The following is a 26,505-nucleotide window of genomic DNA, read 5'->3' as shown; positions in this document are numbered from 1 at the left end:
ACTAATTTCTCCTTGAAAACTCTCCAAAGCATATACATTTCCACTAATCACAGTATGATAACTGATAAAACTTTTAACAAGCATTTATCTCACAGGATTTTCTACCTATCAACTTTTACGAAATCGCAATGTTCAACTAGTCATTTTGAGAAAAGTAACTAAGCTCTTTTTATAGATACTAATAGCACTAACAGTTAGCAGGTAAACTTTCCATTAAAAGGAACCTCCTATGGGCAGTCGAACTTGACCAGGCTTTCATTTCCATGCTTCCTAAATACACAAACTCTTGATTTATGCTAATAGATCTACAGTTAGTGAATCTCACCTCCAAGTCCTTATATCCAGTTTTCTCTTACATTCTCTAAAGCACCGCTTCTCAAAGTGTTCCTGAACCAGCAGTGTCAGCATTATGTGAGAGCTTGCGAGAAATGCAAATTCTCAGGTCCCACTCCAGAACTGAAACAGAACCTGAGGTTGGGCCCAGAATCATGGGTTTCAACAAGCCCTGCAGGTGATTATGATGCCAGCTAATGTTTGAGAATCTTTTCTCTAGAGCAAAAAGATGTTCTCTTGCTATTCTAAAGAAAAGGTTTTAATCCCTTACTTTAGAGCAGTAAAATCTTTTGCAAGTCCTCTGTCTCTAAGACCAAGATGCCATTATACTTTATAAAATATATGGGAATTCTTTACAGATGGTAACAATTAAAATTTTTTTTTTCATAGAGGGGCCCCTGGCTGGTTCGGTTGGTTAAGCAGCTGCCTTTAGCTCAGCTCATGACCCCAGGATCCTAGGATGGAGCCTGAAGTTAGGGTTCCTGCTCAGTGGGGAGTCAGCTTTTCCCTCTCCCTCCACCCCTCCCCTCTCATGCACTCTCTCTCAGTCTCTCTCTCTCTCTCTCTTAAATAAATAAATAAAATCTTTTGAAAATTTTTGTTCTTTTAGTGAAGTTTCTAGAATATGGCATATTTTCAATAAATGTTTAAAAAGAGGTGCATATTTGGGTTTTAAAAGAAAAATGTGGTTATTTAAAGTAGTACGCTATTACAGAAATAAAAATAATGTCTTCTCTGTCATAATTTCAACAGGTTCTTCCCTATAATCAAAGTCCAAGAAAATAGGGCTGATTCTCACTTTTGCCCCATAGTATTTGATGGGTCTAGAACTTGTACCATTTATACCTCTTAGAACCATGACTACATGATGAATGAATGAATGAACTAAACAGGTAGAGATATTTCTACACAGAGGCCTTCAAAAGCAAGCTGGTGAGATTATCCCAAAGAATAGACAGACAGGAACTTATTTATTTTGACAATAGTCCCTGTGGCATGGCCTGTTATATCAGAAAGGCTAAAAACTTCAAAAAAGAGAGAGAAGAAATGGATTTATAAAGAAATGTACCTCATTCAAATATATATAGTTTTAAAGCGGTAGCTTAAAGTATTGTACCAAAATTGATTTTATTAAGTTGGTGGTCCACATAAGTAGAGAGAGAAATAAACTTGCAGCTGACAGATTTCTATTCATTAAAAAAAAAAAAAAGGCACCTCAGTTTCTACATAGAAACATAATAGATACCAAAGGTAAAGCTTTGGGCAAAGCAATATTTTTCACTCAGGAAATAGGGATCCAGTTTATTATTATTACATGCATCATAAGGCTGTGGGTCACGAATTTTCCCTGTTTCCTTCAGGAGTTTTGTAAAGTCCATATTTGGGGTGTGAGGTAATTAGTGTGATTCCCACTTCATAGCAGATCTACTGGAATGCTAATGTCCTGAGACTGTTTAAAATTTAAGGAGAGAAAATACTTTTATAGCACAACATAGAACTCACATGAATAATTCATATTCCACAGATGTCACTGTCATTGTGGAAAAAAACCACTTTATAGTCTTTTTTAATGCACTTAGAATGAGAGACCATTGTTGTCAAATTTTCAGTGATATTAAGAGGGAGATCATGATACATCAAAGAAAGAAGAACTATCATTGCATGAGTTAATAAAATAATTGGCTGAAATAAATAATAGAAGTATTTATAGTAAATCTATCTACCGCCCAACAGCTGGCTCAACACATTAAATCAGTTTCACAGAGCCATTCTAATTTGAATTCATTTCCACAAGAGAAAATCTGAATGGAATACCTGAGACTGGGCGTTAATATTGGCTCCTTCCTTGACAAGGACTTTGACAACTTCTGCTTGTCCGGCCAGAGACGCAATGTGAAGGGCCGTGTTTCCCTTCTGTGTTGGAGAAATGGAATAGGCAATGTCACAGGTTTCCAAATTTTGTAGAAATCAAATGTACAGGCACTTTGGGTTTGGCTAATTAATTACTTCAAGTGGTTAAAGCTTGTCCTTCTATCAAGATAGTAGCCCACCTTGGGAAGGGATGGTTGTCTGTCATCAAAACACCGAGCCTCCCACAATCACGTTTTCCTTTTCTAGCCTTCACAGTTCTGGGGCAGTGTTTAAGAACAGAAGACTGAGCACTTACGGAATCAAATTTGGGATTTGTGCACATGTGCGTGTGTGTGACAATTTATTGCCTATAGTAAACTTGTATTCTAACTTTTCTCTGGAATTGCCAGAGAGATTTTGTGTTTAAATTTTCACTGGAATCTCTGTATATTGTGAGCAGGGCCAGTCTACACTTTGGCAACTATGCACACATGAGGTGTTAGAAATCCAGGTTAACTGGCCATATTCCTAATTTATTCCAGCGCTCTTTTTGTCTCTCCCTGATCAGAGTAATGCCCCAGCTGGAGGCTCGAGGGCCTGAAGCTACTCTGCTTCTCTCACAACCATATTGTCACACTCAAGCCCTGGTCAACAGGCTTGATTCTGACTGGCTACTGGCTTTCTCCACATTAAAATTTTATCTTCCAAAGACAAGGATTTGACATCACTGATGATATTTTTAAAAAATATCTCTTGTTTCTGAAATGATGCCCCAAAGACAAGGTTCAAATATATTTTAGTAAAAGGAATATCAACCACAAAAAAACCCAACAGCTTCTAACATATCAAACACCTTGTACAGTTCTTTAAAAAGGAGTCCAATTTCTCTACATACACACATTAGAGTGACAAAATCTAATTTTCCCAATAATTCAATCCATGATTCAAACTCTTCTCCATCACAGTATAAAAGATTCTGCATATTCTCTTACCAAGTTAAATGAATATAATAAAAGATATAACAAAGCATGAAAATATCTTGTCCATTTCCACTGAGAAGATTACTACATCAATTTATATTTTTTAATCAATTAATTTTAGGAAAATAGGTGTTATTGTCTATAAAGGATTATATCAATCTACTCTCTGTGAAAAAAGACAAAATATTAGAAACCAGGTACATAGAATTGTTCAGTCTCATGTTTGATAAAACCCTAAAATGAACCAATTCCAACTTTCTACAAAGTTTAGTAATAAGAGTTGCATATCAGTTCTGTATTGTCAAGCATCTTGGTGTTCCAGCAAACCTCTGCAATGCATAACCAGAGAAAACAACTTTAAGTCATTTCCTCAGTTCCGAGGAAATAAATTCTCCCAGCACAAATATTACCTTGGTGGCAGAATCCACAGAGGATCCTCTTCCCAGCAGCTCCTGAACCAGACCCACGTGACCCTCCTTGGCAGCCAGGTGGAGAGCATTGAGTCCATTCTGAAAGAGAAGCAAACAAGACTTCAGAAGTGGAATAATGGTTGTGAACAGTAGCTGATTTCCATGCATGGATCTAACCCAGAGACTAGACAGACTTGGTTGTACTTTTTCTTTTTGCATTAGCTTGAGATTCATCAGACAGACGAATTTCCAGTGTTAGTGATTCACAGAGGAAAAGAGGTAAATATTCATTAGAAATGTGGATTTAGCAACCTTATCCCAGCAAACTTTTTTTTCTAACTAAGAAGTATCTAAATAATTTTCTAATGAGAAAAAAAAAAAAAGAAAAAGAGCAACTCTGTATCATTTGTTGCACCAGCCAGAAATAAAATTCTTTCCAGTTTCTAGAACACAGAGTTTAAACAAATCTTACTTTTTAACAAATGGGAAGGAAATATCTTTTTCATAAAAAATGATTAAAAAGCTGTAGGACAATTCTAAGGTAAAACAACTCTGCAATAACAACTTCGTACTTAAAAGACATTTAGTACCATATCACTAATTTGCCTTTAGGATTTTTCCTCCCAAATTTTATATTTTCCTTATAATATGATACTACTGTAATAACTGATTCACATTTATCTAAATTCTTGAAAAATTACTCACCAGAGCACTGAAAAAACTCATTGATAATTTTACTAAATATGGTATCTACATACATTATATTGATCTCCCCCAGAAATGACTTAATCAGTCAATCTAGAATTCCATGATCAGTACCAATGAGGTGATCTGTCACGTGGGTCCTCTCCATTCCCCAAAGGAAGATGAGGTAATCTGAATGTTAAGACCCCCTGCTTTTTCCCAAGGGAAAGTGACCTTGTCTGGAACATTACTTTGTTCTTGCTAAGAATTTTCTTGCCCCACCTTCCTTCCTATAAAAACCTTCCATTTAGTACTACTTCTTAGAGCTTCCCTATACTTGCTAGATGGGATACTGCCCTTTTCATTAACTGTTTAATAAAGCTAACTAGATCTTCAAATCTAATTGGTTGAATTTTGTTTTTTAATACATAATAGGAAACCAAATACATAAACAAATTGCTGGACGACAAATTTCCTGTTTGCGGTCACTATATATCTTATACTGAACTTTTTTCTTATGGAAGGCATTCAGGCTTTTATATCTGGTTCAAAAACAAAGTAATCTTTGTTTTTCTCCTTTGCAAACATGGTCCTGGTTTTCAACATTTCACTTTGAGCAGCGGATATAGTCGTCCTATCATTACAGGCATGTCATGGTTTCCATATATTACTGGCACAAAATGATAAAAATTAAGGTGCTCTCAAAATTTGTTTTTCCTAGAAAATTTAGCAAATGAATCAACAATTTAACAGAAACTTGAAAAAGACAGTTCTAGGACTCTGATCTATCAGCATGCAAATATTGTTAACTGTCAATTATCATATGGTTTCACTTATTTGTGGAGCATAACAGATAGCATGGTGGACTTGGGGAGTTAGGAGAAGGGAGTTGGGGGAAATTGGAAGGGGAGGTGAACCATGAGAGACTATGGACTCTGAAAAACAATCTGAGGGGTTTTAAGTGGCGGGGGGCGGTGGGAGGTTGGGGGAACCAGGTGGTGGGTATTAGAGAGGGCACGGATTGCATGGAGCACTGGGTGTGGTACAAAAACAATGAATACTGTTATGCTGAAAATAAATTAAAAATAAAAGAAAAAATAATGTTAACTGTGTTAACTATATACAAATGATTCAACAAATAAAAATTATTTTCCACCTCTTCACCTGACCAAAGTTGTTTTCTGAGTTATTCAACACCCAGTCTCATTGGTAACAGGAAGTACTTAATTTAAATAGACATAAACTACTTCACAAATTGTAAACTCATTATGATACAATGAAGGGAAAGCAGTGTGATCGTAGGTAGGAATTTTTTTATTTTTAAGATTTTATTTATTTATTTTACAGAGATCACAAGTAGTCAGAAAGGCAGGCAGAGAGAAAGAGGGAAGCAGGTTCCCTGCTGAGCAGAGAGCCCGATGTAGGGCTCAATCCGAGGACCCTGAGATCATGACCTGAGCTGAAAGCAGAGGCTTAACCACTGGGCCACCCAGGTGCCCCTGCAGGTAGGAATTTTTAAAGAGCTAATCAACCCGATATTTTAGACCCTTTAACTTTACTGTTATCTTATTATTCTATATATTTTTCAGCATGGCATTTGTTTAGTTTTCCTAAGTTGCGTACGGGAAGAAATGTTTTACTCTGTGTCATGAGCCATTACATAAATGTCTTTCGAGTTGGATCTGTTATTTCAGTCAGTAAGAAACAAATGTTAAAATCACTGAGTTGTTAGATGGCCTAACAAATTAATACCTCTTCATTTTTTAAAAATTATTTTATTTATTTATGTGAGAGACAGCATTAGCACACACATGATCAGGAGGCAGGGCAGGATGGAGGCAGAGGGGGAGGCCGAGAGAGAATCTCAAGCAGACTCCCCGCCCAGCCTGGAGACCACCCGGGGCTCAATCTCAGTACCCGGAGATGTTGACCTGGGCTGAAACAAGAGTGGAGTTGGATCCTCAACTGACTGAGCCACCCAGACTCCCCCTAGCAAATTTATATTTAAAGAATTTTTCATTTTCAGATGTCTATTATAAGAAGTTGTCCTTCCTTTTCCTCAATTTTTACCTCTGGTCCACCTGAAGTTTCCACTTGAGAGTTTGAAAGGAACTTTGAGACTCTAATCCTGTAATTTACCTAAGACTCTACCCACCCCATGTCTGACACACAGTACTCCATAAATACTGTTGGATGAACGAATGAACCTAAAGAGAGCATAGAGGTAATATTTTGGTAAAGATTACATTTGCAAATAATCAAAACTATGTTTTTTAAAGATTTTGTTTATTTGAGAGAGAGAAAGAGAACAATTGGGGGTGGGAGGGGCAGAGAGAGAGGGAGAAGCAGACTCCCCACTGAGCAGGGAGCCCCACTGGATGCTTAATCCCACAGAACACGGGGACCATGACCTAAGCTGAAGCAGATGCTTAACCAACTGAGCGACCCAGGCACCCCCAACAGAGTCAAAACTGTTTAATATATTCAAAAGGAAAAGCCTGAGTTGTCCCTAGAATTTATAAGCTTTCTATAGATCAGGATTTTTGTTCAAATGGGACTAGATTTTTCTCCAAATGATTGTTTTGGGAATATTTTTTCCAGGTGTTTGAGTCCTACCCATAGAACATCTGGATTTACTCTGTCCTGGAATTGTCATTGTCACCAGCTAGACTCCAAGACCTGATCTTTATTGTCCACCTGCTTGTACCCACCACCTTTGTCCCATGGTTTTCTTTGAGCTCCTTTCCAGCTTATCTCTTAACTCAGGCAACTGGAAACCAAAACTACCTCTCCAGCCATGGAACTGCCCTGGCAAGACCACCAGCTGGCCAAGACCACCCAGACCAATTTGAGCTTAACTCCTGACTCAAGCCTACACAGATGACTTGGAGTGACCTCTAAGATGATTGTCAACCAACTTTACCTCATTATAATACTACTGTTTCCCTCCAAAGAGGAACATAAGCTTCATTTACATAACTTGCAATGTCTGTATAGGTATGTTTCCTTAAGGGGCATACAGGGTCTTATGCCTGCCTCTACATATGAGGACAGGGCTTCCCTATCTAAATATTCATCCTAACCCTAAATAAAAGGAACCCATTCACCCTGGCTCGGGGAAATGACAGCTTTGGAAGTTATTCCCCATGATCTCCTTATTTGCTGAAAATAAAGTTTACTTTGTGCGACAACTCCAGCTGGTGTATCTCTGACTCACTAAGGAGAGAACTCACGTTGGCTCAGTTACACTTCCTTTTTTCTAAAATCTGATGTCATATCATTCAGTAAGTTCTTACCTGAGGGGCAAACAGTTGTCTTGTTCAAATAATAAAACCTCTCCATGTATGACTTTCTGTATTGATCCACTCTTTCTTCCTTTCTTTTTTTTTTAAATAATCTCTATACCCAACATGGGGCTCAAACTCATAATCCTTAGCTCAAAATTTGCATGCTCTATTGACTGAACTAGCCAGCAAGCTGCCCCCTGTGTTGACCCATCCTTTAGGATGGGTCTTTAGGATGAAGAGAAACTTGAAGAAGTTCCTCTTCAAGACTGGAAGAATGGGGAATCGTTTCATTTGTTCTTCTGCAATTCTCTTTTGGTTTGGGGGGAAAAGGTAATTTTGTTAAGTTTGATACCCCATTAGAATTTTCTCATTGACAAAAAAAAAAAAAAAAGAATTTTCTCATTGACTCACTTTGACTTTTTAGTAATTATTTAATCTGATGTCAATGATTATTTAACTTAAAGGAAAAGTTTAACTTGTTAATTGAAATTCCAGTTGATGGAACATGAAGGATTTCCACCTTACGTTCCTCAGAGTCCTTTAACCACTCCAAATAGATGAAATTGAAAGAGGACTTGCATTGCCTCCATTCTGGCCTCTGTCTATAATTTCTACCTCATTAAGTTCTTTCCTGCTTATCTTTTAACGCAGGCAAAAGACTTGGTGGGCTAAGCATCCTGTGATAGGAACTGAAACTACCCCATCAAGCAGTACAACTGCCTTGATCTGACACCATTGAGACCCCGCATGACTGACCACTCAACTATGACGGACAGAACTTTCCTGCCCATCTACACACCCAGCAACTTCGGTCCTACACTTCTCTTACATAAACCTAGAATTATTTTCAGCACTTTGGAGACAGACAGTCTTTGGGACATTGGTCCACTGTCTTCTTGGTGCTGGCCTCACTGAAATAAATCCCTGCCTTGTTTCACCCCCACTCATCTCTCTGCCGCTGGATTTTGTCAGGGATGATTGGCAAAGCCTGGTGTATTTGGGACACCCAAAGCCAGATGCTCATATATCCTTGCACCCCAGTTACAAGATTTCCCAGACCAAGCCCAAGGCTTCTGAGCTGTGATCAGCTGAAAAAGGAGGACAGAAGGAAGAGAAGAATAAAGCATCTCCTCAATGTTTTCAATATTTGCCAGGGATTTCTCTCTTAGCTCCTTAATTTAGTATTTCTCAGTATCATGTCTTCCTATTCTGTCATGAAAATGTTTCACTCTGCAAATCAACAAATAATATGTATCAGGGCTCCCCTTCTCCCACCCTTCAGAGACAGTTGTTAGACATTTACCAGCAATATCACTGCATGCCAAAGTTTTAGATTTGACAGCAGTTTCATCTCAAGAACAATGTGAACTAGAAAAATGACTCCCCAATGGTCAGTTTCTCTAAGATACAATGGCCTGAATCTGACCTTCATTTAGGTCAAAATTCTATAATATGGGCAGTATGTGGGATCAGCCTATAAATCAGGCAATCTTTTTTTATAAATTTTATAAAGAGAAAGCTTAGTAAATCAATTGCTCAATATATACTATGTAATGTTAATAAATATTAAATTATGAAAATAAAGATAAATGATTTTTAAAAAAGAGTCAAGCATTTTTAACTACTCATCAATTCGTGATTGCTTAAAATGGGTGCCTAGACTGGTTTGAAAATGATCTCAACAGTGGCATTCTGAATACAACATTCTACTCATTTAAAATAAAAATGTTCGAGAATTAAGGTGTTTAAAAGGTGTAAAGTTGGGATGCCTGATCTGACTCTTGGTTTGGCTCAGGTCATGATTTCTCAGGGTTGTGAGATCAAGCCCCACACTGGGCTCTCTGCACTCTGAGTGAAGAGTGTTGGAGATTCTCTCTGCCTCTGCCCCTCCCCCACTAACACGCTCATGCACGTGCTCTCTCCTTTTCTCTCTCTTTCTAAAATAAGTAAATTGGGGCACCAGGGTGGCTCAGTTGGTTAAGTGTCTGCCTTCAGCTCAGGTCATGATAACAGGGTCCTGGGATCGAGCCCCATATCAGGCTCCTTGCTGAGCTTTTCCCTCCCTCTCTGCCACCCCCCTGCTTGTGATCTCTCCCTCTCTGTCAAATAAGTAAATGAAATCTTTAAAAACAAATTTAAAAAATAAAATAAATTTTTAAAATATTTTAAAAATTAAAAAAAATAAATAAAAGGTGTAAAATTTTCTTCAATTCCATGACTGGTCAACTCCGATGTTTAGAGGATTTTCAATACCCTTCTCAATTTCCCTTCTGGGGTATCCTTCTCCTTTGACTCTACAGTATCCACTCAGCTAAAAGCTTTAACTTGCTTTAACTTCTTAAATAATTGGCTAGCTTTCTTCTCAATTAATGACAAAGCTGATGCTCTAAGTTAAAAAAATTTTCCAATGAAAAAGTACCCTTTCAGGAGACACAAAGATCCTACTACATCACACATCACTGAAATATGGTTGCATTTCATTGACAACATTGCCAAGAATATGATTAAAATTTTCCATATGAGGCATTAGTTCAGAAACCAAACTGTATATAATATATAAATTGAATTCAGGATATACATGGGTCTTTTAAATTTCTGTGATACTAATACTACTGAAATTAGAGCAGTTATAAAGATACAGATGATGCCTGACATTCTAGTTATAAATGCTATAAATTTTTAATCTACCTTCTTTTAGAATGCAACCAAGTTGGGACTATCACATTATTGCTATCATATTATTGAATTAGCTGTAGAAAATAGAAGACAAGCAATTTGCTTCACGCTTAATTTTTTGGTTCCAGAATTTCTAACCAAAAATAGATTTAATTAGCAATTGAATATGTTGAGTAACTGTGATCAGAAAAAGCAACTCAGCATCAACTAGACTTAAATGAAAAATATTTTATCTTGTGACTATAAGCTAATGTATAAGTTAATCATGTTTAAATGAAAAGTGATAAATAATCCCATTCAATAGTACAACTCAGCTAACTCCTAGAGAATACATTTATTTTGCAGTTAACCCATTTTGGTTAATCCCTGAAGTCATGTTTCTAAAAATCAAATTTCCCACAGGAGCCACACTGACATGCTTTCACTTACCGTCAATTAGTAGTACTGGCCTATATTTCAAAGGATGTTATGTTGTTGTTAGAAATTCTTCACTTTGTCAGGTAAGGAAATGAGGAGATAGGACCAACAAGTCAGGTTTTTTTTTTTTTTTTTTTAGATTTTATTTATTTATTTGAGAGAGAAAAAAAATGGTGAAGGGGAGGGCCAGAGGAACTAGCAGACTCCCCGCTGAGCAGAGAGCCCAATGTGGGGCTCAATCCTAGCACTCTGAGATGATGACCTCAGCCAAAGGCAGATGCTTAACCAACTGAGCCACCCAGCCATTCCTAGTCAGATATTTTATATTTGGGAGCACATACAGAGTAGGTTCTGGGACTTTCCCAGTCGTGCTTCCCACACATATAGTATTTGAGGCACATATCCAAAACATATTGTCAGTTTCTGCATTTATTAGAACACTAATCATGAGCTTACTGAGTTATAGCCAAAGAATCTTCTGAAACAATTCATATTTAACAGAAACAATAACCATTCATTTTCAATTTTAAATTAATGTCAGGTTAGATATTCAGTTAGATCACCAGAAAACAATGCACCTGGAGTATGTTATCTCTATTCCCTACAGAAATGGCTTTGCTGACTTAGAATATATTGCCACATATTTGGTTTATATGTAAAGTGAATATAAGAAATGTCCATCTGAGCAATATTTATACCCTTGTGTTTATTTTATATGGGTTCTCTGGATTAACCATCATTGAGTTCAGTAACAGGAAATAGTTTAGTAATAGGAAAAGCCTCTGTGCTTCTTTTTACTAAACTTTAATTTAGGAAAACTGCATAAATCAATGTGTTGGTCTCTTTCACTGATTTCCAGGAAACAGAATAAATTCAGTATCCATCAGAATTAATTACCACAAGTTCTCTAATTCCTCTTTTTCCTTGGTTTTGCTTTTATCTTAAACTGTTTAGTTTTGTTTTTAATGATGTCGCATATGAGTGTATTTGTGTATGGGTTGTGCCACCGAAACATTACTGTAAAAATTCTTCAGGCCTTTTGCATCTTAAAACAGCATCATGCCAAGTGCTTCTACCGAGTTTGACTCCTTATCTCACAGTGGTCACAGACAGCAATTATGCTTTGATTAATATGGTTGATGATTCTAACTAGCTACTTGGTGGATCAACACATCTGGAAGAAAATAGATTTAAAAAAAACAGGAAAACAACACTAACTGAATGAGACAATGGAAGAGTATCCTAGTCACTGGCTGGAAATCTTTCCTTTTAAGGTTGTTAAAAGGTTAAATGTTTCTCATCTGTATGCAACTGACTGAAATTGATTTTTTTTTCTTTCTTCCCTTCCTTTTATCTTTCTATTTTCTTTTCTAAGACAGTGTGGTCAGCTGCAGGAATAATTACATGGTGTTGGGAATCAGAAATGCAGCCTGTTCCTTGCTCTGCTCCTACACTTGACCTCTTTGTCCTCTAATGATCTGATCTATAAAAATGATAATGATAACAATGAAAATGTGAGGACAATGATTATAAGCACAAGTTGTGTGCCACTGTTTTAGCCTTTTTAAAAAAATGATATAGGGACGCCTGGGTGGCTCAGTTGGTTAAAAAAATGATATAATTTTATTGAAGCTGCTTTGGGGGAGGATGCGTGGGTGAATAGTTGGGGGTTTTCCAAAGAGAACTGTGGAAAGGAGCCAGTCCCCAGGAGGGAGGGAGAAGGTGCCTGGCCACAGACCCCATCATACACCCGATTTCTTCTCCTTCTGCTTCTTGCATACCAAGTCCAGCTTCTAGTCCTCCCACCTGCCCCTGTGCAGCGTGATGGGGCACGAGCTCACTACTTCCCATTCATCTCACACCCGGTGTGCATATGGTCTGTGCATAGTTGCTGGGCTCCTTGACAGCTGACTAACCCCTGGTCTCGCCTCAGACTTGTCGCAGATCACCTCAGCCTTCAGAAAGGATGGGAAGCAGTTGACTGTCATGCCAAGAGGTCATCATTCACCTCATTGCTCAGATCCCCAAAGAAAATGGGGAAATCATCTGCATTCCATTCCAGCAGGCTAAGATCCTCCCAGGTGCCAAACAAATGTAGCATTTCAACTTCTCTGGCTTTCTTTCCTTTTTGTCCTTACCCAGGGTCTCTGGGACCTCCAATGCCATGAGGCCAAGTCAAGGGGCCCAGGCCCACAGACTTAGGGATAGGAGTCCAGAAATGCACAGTGGGGGTGGTAGGCTTCCATCCCATATTCCTTCTAGTGGGAGGGGCTCAGACTTGTGCTCAGGCAAAAGCACGGACAGGGCCACTGATAGGATGAGGCCAGTGACTTTAGGACCAGCTGGGTGTCTTCTTTTTTTTTTTTAAGAGGTTTTCTTTTTATACATACAAGACACATTAATCCATTAAATTTGAGGACATAGGGGACACCTGGGTGGCTCAGTCGTTTAAGTGGCTGCCTTTGGCTCAGGTCATGATTCTAGTATCCTGGGATGGAGTCCCGCATTGGGTTCTTTGCTCAGCAGGGAGCCTGCTTCTCTCTCCGCCTCTGCCTGCTACTCTGCCTGCTTGTGCACTCTCTCTCTCTCTCTCTGACAAATAAATAAATAAATAAATAAATAAAATCTTTAAAAAAAAATTTGAGGACATAGTACAAAAAAAATACTTCAACTAATTCATCTGACAATGTTGTTCATATTCATGATGCCACTTTTTGTTGTTTTCTTTCCTAATAATAAAGGAGTAGACCAGGGCTGTTGGGCTGACATATATTTGGGGGTCCCACCTCCCCACCTCACCCATACATCACCAGGGTGAACAGGAGGCGGAGAAGGAAGGAGGGAAGGAAGGCAGGCAGGCAGGCAAGGCCCACAGCAAAGTTCCATAATCTTGAATGTAAGGAGGGAGGAGGAGAGGAAATGAGAGAAAAAAAAAAAGGCAGAAAATACAAATCCGATAATACATACAGCAGAGTGAGGATGGTATGGGAATGGGACAGACATGAAGCTGAGGCATGGGGTGGGCCACTGGGGGTTGGGGGGGGGCACTAGATACCGCCCCCCAGTCCTTTCTCTCTTTGATCTTGTTTCCGTAGTTGCCAGGCTGAGAAGCTCTCTCAGAAGATGGGACTGGGAGAAGATGAGGGTCAGGGCCTCAGTGGGCCCCCCAGCTATAGCTGTTGTAGACAGACTTGTTGGTCTGGGGCTTCTGAGGGATGGAGCTCGTCTGCTATGTTGCCTGCTGCATGTCTGGCCATCCTGCTGCAGGTGATAGCAGAGGATCTGGGAGTGCAGCTGCTGATGGGGGGGGGGGCGGCAGGATGGGGATAAAGGGGGGGGGGGGGAGGGCAGCAGTTGGGGTCAGTTTGATGGCCCCCCCCCCCCCCCCACTTTCTAGGGTTAAAGGCAAGTTGAAGGAGGCAGCAGTCCTTTGACGAACAACGTTTTCTTAGCCCTGAGATCACGACCTGAACCAAAATCAAGAGTCCCATACTCAACCAACTGAGCCACCCAGGTGCCCCAACCATATGCAAATTAATCAATCTTAAAAGGTAGATTTTTTTGTTTAGCACTTCTATTAAAATTTTATAAAGCAATTTTATAACATTATTTATAATCAGATTTTATAGTAAGCTGTATTCACCATTTCTCTTGATTTTATGAGCTATTTTACCCATCGGCTGCTTTTCTATGATCATATAAAACTAGTGCATGAAACCCCAGGTAGAACAGATAGACAATAAAAATTTTTATAGAGCCATTCGAGTGTTAGTTATGTTTGCTGGCACATACAGAAAAGATATAGAGTAGTCCATCTGGAAAGGTGAAGAACAGATTCAAGCAGGTACAGCTAAACATACATAAAGGCTAAATGTTTGCAACAAAATCCATTAAGCTCTTTTGTATCTTAGTACAAATCCATATTCAACAAGTGTTTGCCAGGTATCCACCAAGTGCTTATCTCTAGGTTCTAGGTTCTAAGGGAGAAGCAGTGGATATGTGTCATATATTCTGTTCCCAAAGAGCCCAAAATATTTTTAATTAAACAACTGAAAGTAATCTCTATGCTACATAGACTTGTCTGTGGCTTTTTTTTTTTTTGTTTCCCTCCCCTCCTCAAATCTCTGGCTACTCTATTTTGCAAATCTTACAATTTGAGTTAAGGGTACTCCAATCTGTATATGCATATCAGAAAACTACAACTAACTTACATAACTTCCTTAATTCTATTAAAATGTAAATATTTGGAAGGAGGCAACTGAAATATATGAGTTCTTAAAAAATATTAGAAGAAAAAGATGTAGAGTAAAATGGGGACAATCAAAGGGCAATAGTAGAGAAAAGAAAGGAAAAAGTTGACCCCTAGTCTCTAAAGGGGACTCCTCTATCAGTGACATCTTAAATCAGCTTTTTTACAAGAGGAACAAAATGCTCACATACAGAGATACAAATAATTATGAAATATGATTTATAATTTCACAGTTCCATTGGCATAAATGACATCAGCAAAAGAAGTTATCTATACATGGAGAAAAAGAACTCAAAATCAAAACAACAATAACCTGTTTATATATTCCCAACCCAATTTTCACTCCTTATACCCAGCCATAATCTAGCTGTACCTTTCCTACCTCCTCCACGGTAGTTGCTCTAAACTAAGAGTACTCACTGTAATAGAATTAAAGATTCATTCAGTTTTTATGAAGATTGGGAACATCAGAGCAACCAATGTGTCCTCTTCATCATACACAATTTAACTGATTCTATCATGTCTTTCGTTGGTCTCCAAAAGTTTCTGATTTAAAAAGGAAATGAAACTATGATGATCCATGAGGAAACTTGTTTTACTAGTGAGTTATTCTCAGCTCTCCAAGGCTTTCTCTTTATAATTCCAAAAATGATGAATTTTTAGTAAGGTATTTTCTAACTGACAATGAGGCTCGGAATTTGGTAGCTCGTTGATCATTTCATAGGGAAAATGCTTAGAATAAGAATGCTTTGAAAATATCATTTTGTGATGTGCCTGGGTGGCTCAGTTGGTTAAGCATCTGCCTCAGGCTCAGGTCATGCTCTCAGCAAGGAGCCTGCTTCTCCCTCTCCCTCTGCCACTCCCCCTGCTTGTGTGCTCTCTCTCCAATAAATAAATACAATTTTTTAAAAAAAATTAAAACTTTAAAATAGAGAGAAAGAAAGTATCACTTTGTAAAATCTACTTCTAGATCTCCATGTCATCTATGATTCAGGGCCACCCAGATATCCATAGTGCTTCTGGATGGTTGCTCTGTTGTTGGCTACCGGTCTTTACCCCTGTCCAGCCCCATCAAATCTTTCTACCATATAATCCCCAGAATACAGAGAATGGATTTAAGTATGATGATGAGCTAGTCTGGAAGAAGAAAGAGTTCTGAAAATTCTTCAAAATCTTACCAAGATCAAGAGGGACAAAGAGGCTATGGAGCTGAGAAATACATACTTGATGAATGAAACAATGAAAAACTTAAAATGTTAAAACATAAAGTCCAAGAAAGAAAAATAGAATGCCCTGCCAATGAGCAAGTGTTGACTGTGGGGTTTATTTTGTTCTGTTTTGTTTCTGGTGAAACCTTCCACAACGCACGTGCATACATGCACACACATGTGTGTCAGAGAGAGAGTGTACACAGGTGCTCTAGACAGAAAACAAACCAAAACAAAAAAAAAACAAAAAACTAAGCAGGTTTTGGCAAGACCCAAGACATGAGGGTATCTTGGGGAAACTAGATGTCCTTGCAGACCAAAAAAGTGAAAACCTGACGCTCATCAGGACCATTCTAAGAGAGGATTGGTTTCCGAGGCATGCTTATTTGAATTTTCGGAACTTAATTATTCCTATTGTAGGTGAATGCTGCGATCCAACATGAAGGATGATGATGGTACAAGGGAAAGCTCTTTGCTTTGAGGACAGGGGCAAAGTCTATGCAGAACCACAGGTGCATCCGGGGCTGTGGCAGGGGGCAAGGTGCACTGGAGGCAAAGTGAAATATGAGTTCCTAGCTTCTCTCCGGTATGAACAACATGATTTAAAGTTTCTTCATTTGGGGGCGCCTGGGTGGCTCAGTGGGTTAAGCCACTGCCTTCAGCTCAGGCCCTGATCTCAGGGTCCTCAGATTGAGTCCTACATTGGGTTCCTTGCTCAGCAAGGAGCCTGCTTCCCTCTCTCTCTCTCTCTTTGCCTGCCTCTCTGCCTGCTTGTGATCTCTCACTGTCAAATAAATAAATAAAATCTTTAAAAAAATAATAAAGTCGTTTCTTCATTCATAAAATGGTGAAATTTCCAACTCTGCCTACTTCAGATAGTTTAAGAAGAATATAAGATAAAGTATGTTTATGCTATTTTGAATCTATAAAATAATATACAAATGTAAAATATTATAATTTCCTGGTTAGGTGCCAAAAGTAATAAATGCATATACTCCTCACTCCTGTTTTCTAGCTGAGAGTTGGTTAAAACTTATTATAACTTATTATAACTTTTTGAGACTGACATATAATGTTTACCTGGACTAGGCATATTATTAATACATGCAGAATTGATTGACTTTATTATTTTTTTTTAATTGATTGACTTTAAAAAGTATTTTCAGTTCCAATGAAACCTAGGAAACAGACGGGAACCTGGTCCATTTTTAATCACCCTTGCCAATAATTCAAAGAGGTGCTATTTTTTTACTGAAAGCTTTAACTCTCCTAATTTAAATGTTTTCACATGGTCTCATTTCTTTAGTTAATTTCTGTGAGAAATACTGGACAAATTATTTCTTTCATATTTGGCTTTGCATGTGCTAAAGCGAAACAGCATATGAAGCTCAAAGGAAGAACACTATTTGAGCTACTTATTATGATAGTCATGGGTTAAAGGGATTTAAATATTAACTCTGAAAGTTGACAGCAAATTTTTAAAATAATAGCTAAAACTTATTATAACTTCTTCTTACATGTCAGGCTCCGTTCTAAGCTTTTAATTACATTAACTCACTTAACCTTAAATTGAGCGTTATGAGCTATGAACTACCTGGTGATTCTAGCTCAGAAACTATACTCTTAACCCCTACAATTATTAAAAACAAAAACAAAAACAAAAACAAAAAAAACTATGGATCCTGCATTACAATTCTATTTAGCTTTCTTTAGACTTGAGTTTCTCATTAATTCTATTTGATATTCTGTGGAATAGGAAATATCTCAGTCTCCCATAAGAAGTCAGTAGTTAAGGAGAAAAATTATCCTCTTTCTAGACATAGAAAGTCCAAATGTGTCAAAATTAGAAAAGAATTCTATAATGTATTCTAAAATGTTATTATATCCATGTCAAGTTTAGCTAGTTTTAATTTTAAGTAAAAATGAAGGAAAGGGTTTAGAATGGTTGAGCCCTTAAGTTTCTTACTGTAATAAAATTTTGTGGTTCTTAGATCAGATGACAAGTAATGAGAGTATAATTTCCAGAAGACTTTAAAGAAAATATCCAAGAGAATAAATCTTGCCTTTGTATATTTATCACTGACTCATTTAATATTTCAATCAACTCATCTTGAAAGAGGGCATTGAAAACCTGGATTTGGGGGTGCCTGAGTGGCTCAGTCAGTTAAGCAGCTGCCTCTGGCAGGTCATGATCCCAGGGTCTTGGAATCCAGCCCAGCATCAGGCTTCCTGCTCAGCAGGAAGACTGCTTCTCCCTCTCCCTTTGTCTTCCAGTTTGTGCTCTCACTCTCTCCCTGTCAAATAAATAAGTAAAATCTTAAAACAAAAACCAAACCAAACCTGGATTTTCTCCCTCTAACATAGAATTTATCAAAATCAGTAAGCAAAAAGGAGTATGTAACAGAACCAATCAGTAGATTTTTTTTTTTTAATGAAATATAAGAACTTCTCAGTGCCGCAGTCTGGAGGGGATGTGCCTCCAGGGGGCAAGGATGAGACTGGAGAGAGGGAAAGAGTGGCAGAATCTCAGAGGGAAGGAAAGTAAAAAGAGGGAACTGGACCTAAAAAAAGTTCCAGAGCTAATACCAGTATGTGCTCTACCCTCCTACTTCTTCTTCTGCTTCTTTTTTTGTAGATATTTTATTTTAAGTAATCTCTACACTCAACACAGGGCTTGAGCTTACAACCCTGATACTAAGATTTGTATGCTCTACTGACTGAGTCAGCCAGGTGCCTCCCCATCCTCCTACTTCGAAGGAGGCACAAGTGAAGAAACAAATTTGTACAAAATATTAAACTCAGATAAAAACATGGTACAGAGTTTAAATTTAATGTAGACTAGAGAAAGCTTAAATTCAATACAAAATAACCATTGAATATTATTCACATATTAAAACATTTACTGAACACTTACGGTATGCCGAACTGTGCTAGAAACCAAATTTACATTTCAAGGTACCCATATAAAATAAAAATCTAGTCATATTATTAGAGAATTACACTGACTTCTAATTTTCTCCCCATTTTTTACAATTTTAATTAAAAACTAGCCAAATGTGGTTAAGAACACGGGGAGAGTAAGGAAGGAGCCATCAAACAATGAAGTTGGCTTTAGGAATCTTCCAAGGAACACAGCATTACGCTGCTTTCCGTCATTACAAAATGATTCCTACAAATTGCATCTCATATCAATTTCCAGTTTTCTAAGACTCACAAGCTGGCTTAGTTTATCCTCTGAGCATTCGCAAAGTTCGGTTCTTTTTCCAATTTATTGCATTTGTGTTCTCTGTTTATCTTCCCGGCATGGTTTATCATGGGCGAGAATCAAATCCTATTGACCTATGTAACCTCTATACTTAATGTGGCACATAGCACAAGAAAAAGGATACCTCAGTGTTTGTGCACTGGGGGAGCTAATGAATAGTATGTACCCTATGGAGGTTAAGTAGGAGTCTGCTTCATTCACCCAGTTATTCTACTCTGTTCAGTAAATGTAGTCAGTGCATCGACAGATCAGGTACAAATATATCTATCTCTTAGCCTCTGGAAACACAACCAGGAAAAGTTCACTCTCTGAAGCTGAAGCTGGTTAACACGAACATGCATAAGAGGAAATTAGATCCTGAGAGAAGCACTTCATCTAAAGGGGCTTTTCTCAGTCTGGAATCCCTTGATGTGTTCTTAAGGATCTCAGGCTTCTCTGAGAATGTTTTATTTGACATTTTCATTTTAGCGCCAATCAAAAAACGTAATAGAAGTATATTCTGGAGCATCTGGATAATCACATTTAATTAAATATCATCTAGTAATTTCTTGGTCATGTTTATGACTGTGTCAATTGATGTCAAGTGATTACTGAAGGAACACCCACATTTTAATGAAGTATTTCTCAAACCAAAGCATGTGGATATATTCTCAAGGTTCCAAAAAAAGGCTCCTCTCCACTTAGAAGAAATATTGCCTTAAGAAATGGTTTGTAAACATAACCTGATAAAACTTTCCTTCCATCTAGAAAGCAGAATAGAAGTTTGAAGAGGCATGACCAGAACTTTCCTAAGTATTACACAGAATTACAAGTTCTCTGAAAGAAAAAAAAAAAAAAAAGTTCTCTGAAAGAAATAATGACAATTCTGATTAAGTAGGAAGCAATGAACTTATTAGAACTTCCTCCAAACTTGTCCACCCGGCTGCTCTAGTCTGAGTGAAATCATCAGTTACGGCCATAGGACTTAATTAAATTCCATCTAACTACAATTGACAGAGCCCTACTTTGGTCTCCTGAGTGTACCTAACACAATGGGTTTTCACACAAATAATGTGAGTCCCCAATAGTCTCCTTCTGAGATAGAGAAGTATGTTGAGCAGATAGATTATACGGTGTGCAGTACAGTGATAAGCATATTATAGACATGCAACAAAGGTAACTGTTATTTGACACCATAGGTATTATTATTTTTCACTTCAAGAATGGATAATTTGAGACTCAGATTAATTTAAGTGACTGGCCAAATGTCTGGGTCCATTCATTCATTTATCATTTATTTATCAACTATAAACCGGATACATCTTGTGTGCCCATCCTCACTTGCTGGAGCTACATTCCATGAATAATCTTTAAAATCATCTTATTCATCCCCTTCCATGCACCCTCAGTTGACTCGCCTTTCTCTATCTGGACTCCACATGCTTAGCTAAGCCACATTCCTTGTCATATATGACACTCTATAAATAACTGCCTGTGAGTCCATGTATGACTATGGCTGTGGGAAAACACACATCCATGCGAGCTGATCCCCATCCCCCGAGCAGGTTCTCAGTGCTGCCTGGCAGCACTTACTGCTCTGCCGCCCTTACTCTCTCCTCCACTCTCCTTTTTTTTTTTTTTTTTTAAGATTTTATTTATTTATTTGACAGAGAGAGATCACGGTAGACAGAGAGGCAGGCAGAGAGAGAGAGAGGGAAGCAGCAGCTCCCTGCCGAGCAGGGAGCCTGATGTGGGACTCGATCCCAGGACCCTGAGATCATGACCTGAGCTGAAGGCAGCGGCTTAACCCACTGAGCCACCCAGGTGCCCCTCTTCCACTCTCCTTGATGAGTGTTTCCTACCTTCTCTCTCCTCTCAGTTAATGAATCTTCAACCCTCATAATTCTCTTTGTGACCTCAACCTTCATCCCTGACTCCTCTCTTTTGTGCTTATCCTACATTAAATCCACCCCAAAAATCCATCAGCTCTATCTTCAATATATATCCAGAACCCGACCAGGTCTTACCATCTCTCTGCGGGTCTAGAACATTTCATCTCTGACCTCAAGTATTACCAAAATGTTTCCTCCTCTGCCCTTTCTCCTTTTCAGTCTGAGGGTTACTATTTAATCCTAAGTCAGCTTAGGTCACTTCTCTGCTAAAAACCCTCTAATCACTTCTCTTCTCTCTTGGAATTAAAGCCAAAGTTCTTAAAGTAGCCTACAAGGTCTTATATGATGACTTGGTGCCACTGATGGCTTTCCCTGACCTACTTCTCCCCTGATCTCCTACTACTACTACTCCTACTACTCTGGCTACCCCACCCTTCTTGGTGGACCCAGAGCAAACCAGGCATGCTCCCTCCCTAGGGTTTTCTCACTGGTCAAGCCTTCTTCTAAAATATATTCCCTCCCAACAGTGCAGGGCTTCCTTGGTCAAATTCTTCAGGCATTCTTTTGACCGTCCTACCTAAAATGACACACCGCTTCCTTTTCACTCCCTCTCCTTTTCCCTTGTTGTATTCTTTCCCTGCCATTTTATTACAGTCTCTCTTTTCACATATTTTACTTTTTTGTTTGGTGATTATCTCTCTTTTCTCATGTTGTAGATTCTAAGCTATACAAGAGCAGGTTTTGGTCTCTGCTTTCACTGCACCTAGAACAGTGCCTGCCATACAGTATACACACATCACATGTTTGAGTAAATAGATGAACAAACCATAAGCCTTAATTCAGATTGGCAGAAAGAATGTGACTATAATGTTACTATAATATCTGAGATGAATTAGGGAGAATGGAGGGGCTCCTGGGGTATGTGTTAAAATCCATGTCTTTGGGGCTCCTGGGTGGTTCAGTCACTTAAGTGCCTGGCTTCGGCTCAGGTGATGATCCCAGGGTCCTGAGATCATGTCCCACATCAGGCTCCCTACTCAGCGGGAAGTCTGCTTCTCCCTCTCCCTCTGTCAAATAAATAAATAAAATGTTTTTTTTTTTAAAGTCCATGTCTTTTAGTCATAGGAAAAGAGCATTCAACAGAATTTCCATAACATAAATTATTTTGTTTTCATCTAAACCACTGAAGGAGAATACTTCAGAAGATAGTCACAGAAATACTTTGCATGAAGCTATCCCCGGCATTTGTTAAATGAAATAAGAGTTGCACTTCAAACCTCTTCATAAATTTGTGAGACAAAATGTTTTAGAGTTAGGGACAAGTAGCTGATGAAAAGTCTCTACTGGAATTACTTTGCATTGAACAACTATCAACACTGAAATGAAAATTCTGGGGTGCTTGGTTGGCTCAGTCAGCTGAGTGTCTGACTCTTGGTTTTGGCTCCGGTTATGACCTCAGGGTTGTGGGATTAGGCCCCACACTGGGTTTCATGCTCAGCTCGGAGTTTGCTCCCCCTCTGTTCCCCCTCTGCTCGCCCTCTGCTCCCCCTCACACCCTGCTCTCTCATTCTCTCTCTCAAAAATAAATACATAAAATCTTAAAATAAAAAACCCTGAAAACTCTAAGTGCTCAAAATACTGGGCAGACATTATTCAGATCTAGTCTGAATCAGCATTACTCGGTATAGAGCAAGGACCAGTATTAATGCCCTAAAGAGAATTAGAGAATAATACAGAATCCAAAAACAAAAGGGCACGTATAACCAGAACCAGACAGATGCACCACTATTTGCTTCTTCTAGATGAGAGGTCGAATGATAAATACATGACAGTATTATTTGCAGATATATCTGTGCCCCATTTGACTGGTTAAGAAACTAGATATAGTTCATTCCATAGTCCATTAATTCTAGGAGTTCAATTCTCAAGTATTCATCTTTGTTGCCTTTATAAATTCACAGGCTAATATAATTGGTTTTGGTATTTTTTTAAAGAAGGTCCAGACTGGATGGATCCAAATGGCATTGGTAAAAAAAGATTTTAATACCAGAAAAAAATATTTAATTTAAGCCAGATAAGAAGAAACTGTTACCAAATTGCTACTAAATGTGACCTTTCCTATTTGATGACACAAGCTACGGGAATACCTTTTATGATCTGTTCTGCCTATGAGAACCAGCATCACTTTTGCTAAAGCTTAGGTGGAGAATCAATATAAAAATATTATACTATTATAATAAGGATTATCATTTGCCACTATTTATTGAATGCATATTTTCCTAAGCATTTTGCAAACATCTCATTTAATGATCACAACAATCCTATGACTCCAGTGTTGTTAATGATCCCGACTTCACATCGAGAAAACTGAGTCCTGAAAAAACTGAATGCCCTGAGTCACATAGCTGGTTAAGTGAATAAAATGAGAATTTGGATTCCAGCACCCATATTCTTAAAGTGATTTCCAAAAGTGCTTTGTGGTCTGAGTCATAACTATGTAAACATAGGACAAAGTCACTGTTGGGTGTACCTTCTTGTTGGTAAAGGCCTGGTATTTTGGAACATTAATATTATTTTGAAAATGGTGCTTTGTTTGACCTTGCCTTCTGTTTCTGAGAAAGGAAGTCCAGGATCTAACTGATAATTTTGGATCTTTACACTTCGGCAGTAAAGGGTCAAGACCAAAAATCAGGACACGTCAAAAACTGTTAACTTTCGGTGTCATATCTAGGAGTATGGCCAATAAATGATAAGTGATATACTTTATTTTAAAGTCACTGCAGTGAAACCAATAAATGTTATACATGGGAAAAGTACCTGAATCTTCTGAGCCTTTTATTGATTTTTAACTGGCTATACATTTTTTATGAAAAGATTATAGAGTCTATTTTTAATGTCTGCATGTTAACCTTGTTTGTAATATTATTAGACTGTGAACAAGGACTAAAATAAGAAAAGCATTAAATATACATGAGTTTCAGATAGGGAGCAAATGCTAAGATTTATTCACTATTCTAAGTGTACAAGAGATAACAAAATAAATAACTAGTCTAATCTTTTAAAGAAAACAGAGGTTAAGAGATTTGTAACTACTTAGAAAAGAAAAATGAAGACTTGAAGTTTTGTTTTTGTTTTTTTTTTTTATAAAATTGCTCTGTGCCAAAATTAAGAATTTTTCTCATATCCTTGAAATGATTAAAAGCCAAATCATATTTTTGGATTAAATTTCAAAATTCTCATGGTAGTTAAGAGATAAATTTTATAAAGAAAAATTTTTCATCCAAATTTTAGTTTAAGGAATCTCAGAACGCCAACACATGTGATATTTTTGGAAAGCTGGTGCAGCCAGATTGCCTTTCATTGAGAAATACAGCAGGGTACAGAAAGTCCTGGTTTCTATGTTACATGCCATGATGCTCCCCAGAAACCCAGGCTTACTAGCAAAATAATGGACACTTTTTCTTCTCTTCTTTCATATGCCCTTTTAGCTTTGAGCTTTTACATATTTAAACATAGCAGTATTTTGGCTAAAGAGTTGCCTGTTTTGCCTTCCTAGTTGTTTAGAAATTATTTTCTACATTTTATTTGCATTTTAGTCATAATCCTGGTAGTGGTGCTCTTTGACTTAAAAGTTCTTTTATCTATGGAGCGCTTGGGTGGCTCAGTTGTTTGGTGGTCAGCTCTTGGTTCCAGCTCAGGTCATGATCTCATGGGTCATGAGATCGAGCCCACCATCAGGCTCTGCACTCAGCAGGGAGACTCCTCAGGATTATTTCCCTCTGCCCCTCCTCCAATTTGGGTTTTTTCTTTTCCTATGTCTCTGTCTCTGTCTCTCTCTCTCTCTCTAGTAAATAAATCTTCAAAAATATAAAAACTAGGGGCGCCTGGGTGGCTCAGTGAGTTAAGCCGCTGCCTTCAGCTCAGGTCATGATCCCAGGGTCCTGGGATCGAGCCCCGCATCGGGCTCTCTGCTCAGCGGGGAGCCTGCTTCCTCCCCTCTCTCTGCCTCTCTGCCTGCTTGTCATCTCTCTCTGTCAAATAAATAAATAAAAAATCTTTAAAAAAAAATAAAAATAAAAACTAGGGGCACCTGGGTGACTCAGTAGGTTAAGCCTCTGCCTTTGGCTCAGGTCATGATCTCAGGGTCCTGGGATCGAGTCCCACATTGGGCTCTCTGCTCGTTGGGGAGCCTGCCTCCCCCTCTGGCTCTGCCTGCCTCTCTATCTCCTTGCCAAATAGATAAATAAAATCTTTTGAAAAAGTGCGCTTATAATTTAAAAAATATATATATAAACTAAAATTAGGGCACCTGGGTGGCTCAGTGGGTTAAACCTCTGCCTTCGGCTCAGGCCATGATCTCAGAGTCCTGGATTGAGGCCCACATCAGGCTCTCTGCTCAGTGGGGAGTCTGTTTCCACCTCTCTGCCTACTTGTGACTTCTCTCTTTCTCTCTCAAATAAATAAATAAAATCTTTTAAATAAATAAATAAATAAAAACTAAAATTATTTTAACTATTATTATGTTTATTTAAGGATGAATCAAGTTCTTTTTACATTAACAAGGGTAGATTAAAAAAAGATCTGAGTTTCAAGATAAATGAAACTACACTATACACTCTGAAGGAGGATCCCGCTATCTCTGGACCATATCTTGCTGTGGAAAACACTAGCACATGAGAGACAGACAGATCTGCGTGAACCTGGGACCATCACTTAACCACCTGCAGGTTCTGCTTCTGCATTTGTAAATTTCAGCAAATACCTACTTCATAACATTTGTCTCTGCTGTTGATGAAGCATCACATGTAAAACCCCCAGCAGAAAGCCTGATACACAGTATCTAGTTAACATTAGTCACTTTATTTCTCAAATCTCTATTTACTCTACATTCTTGAATAATAATAAAGACCAACATCAGACAACAAGACTTACTTTATGCCTAGCAAATTCAGATGATTGAGGAGACTTGATCTCATATGCTGTTTGGAGTTCAATTTTAATTTTTCTGATTCTTGGTGAATTCTATATAGTAATTATAATTAGTAAATGTACACCCTAAAAATTTCTTTCCATAATTTCACAATTTAATTCACCTTGCAACCCAGTGATATAAGAGTGAGTGTGTTATTCCCTTGTTTTAGAGATTAAAAAAGTGTTCATTTCTGAATTGAAATGACCTGATAAAAGTGGAAATGGAATTTAAATTTCAGTCACTGGGCTCTCAGTTTTGTGTGGTTTCATGATGCTGTGTTACCTTTTTAACAAAAATAAATG

General features: G+C 38.1%; 1 protein-coding gene across 19 annotated transcripts in view; it reads right to left on the bottom strand.

Annotated features, from left to right (window-relative positions):
• ANK2 (ankyrin 2) overlaps positions 1-26,505 on the bottom strand; it is a 323,814-nt gene that overhangs the window by 166,551 nt on the left and 130,758 nt on the right. For all 19 annotated transcript variants that reach the window (XM_059377495.1, XM_059377473.1, XM_059377509.1 and 16 more), the window contains exons 3-4: positions 3,575-3,673; positions 2,149-2,247 (exon numbers count right to left, since the gene is read on the bottom strand). In XM_059377495.1, coding sequence (XP_059233478.1) covers positions 2,149-2,247; positions 3,575-3,673 — 198 coding nt within the window. The remainder of the gene's footprint in view (positions 1-2,148; positions 2,248-3,574; positions 3,674-26,505) is intronic.

This window comes from Mustela nigripes, chromosome 1 (genome assembly GCF_022355385.1).
Source record: "Mustela nigripes isolate SB6536 chromosome 1, MUSNIG.SB6536, whole genome shotgun sequence".
NCBI lineage: Eukaryota > Metazoa > Chordata > Mammalia > Carnivora > Mustelidae > Mustela > Mustela nigripes.
The sequence above is the reverse complement of the archived record's forward strand: the minus strand, read 5'-3'. Positions and strand labels throughout refer to the sequence as shown.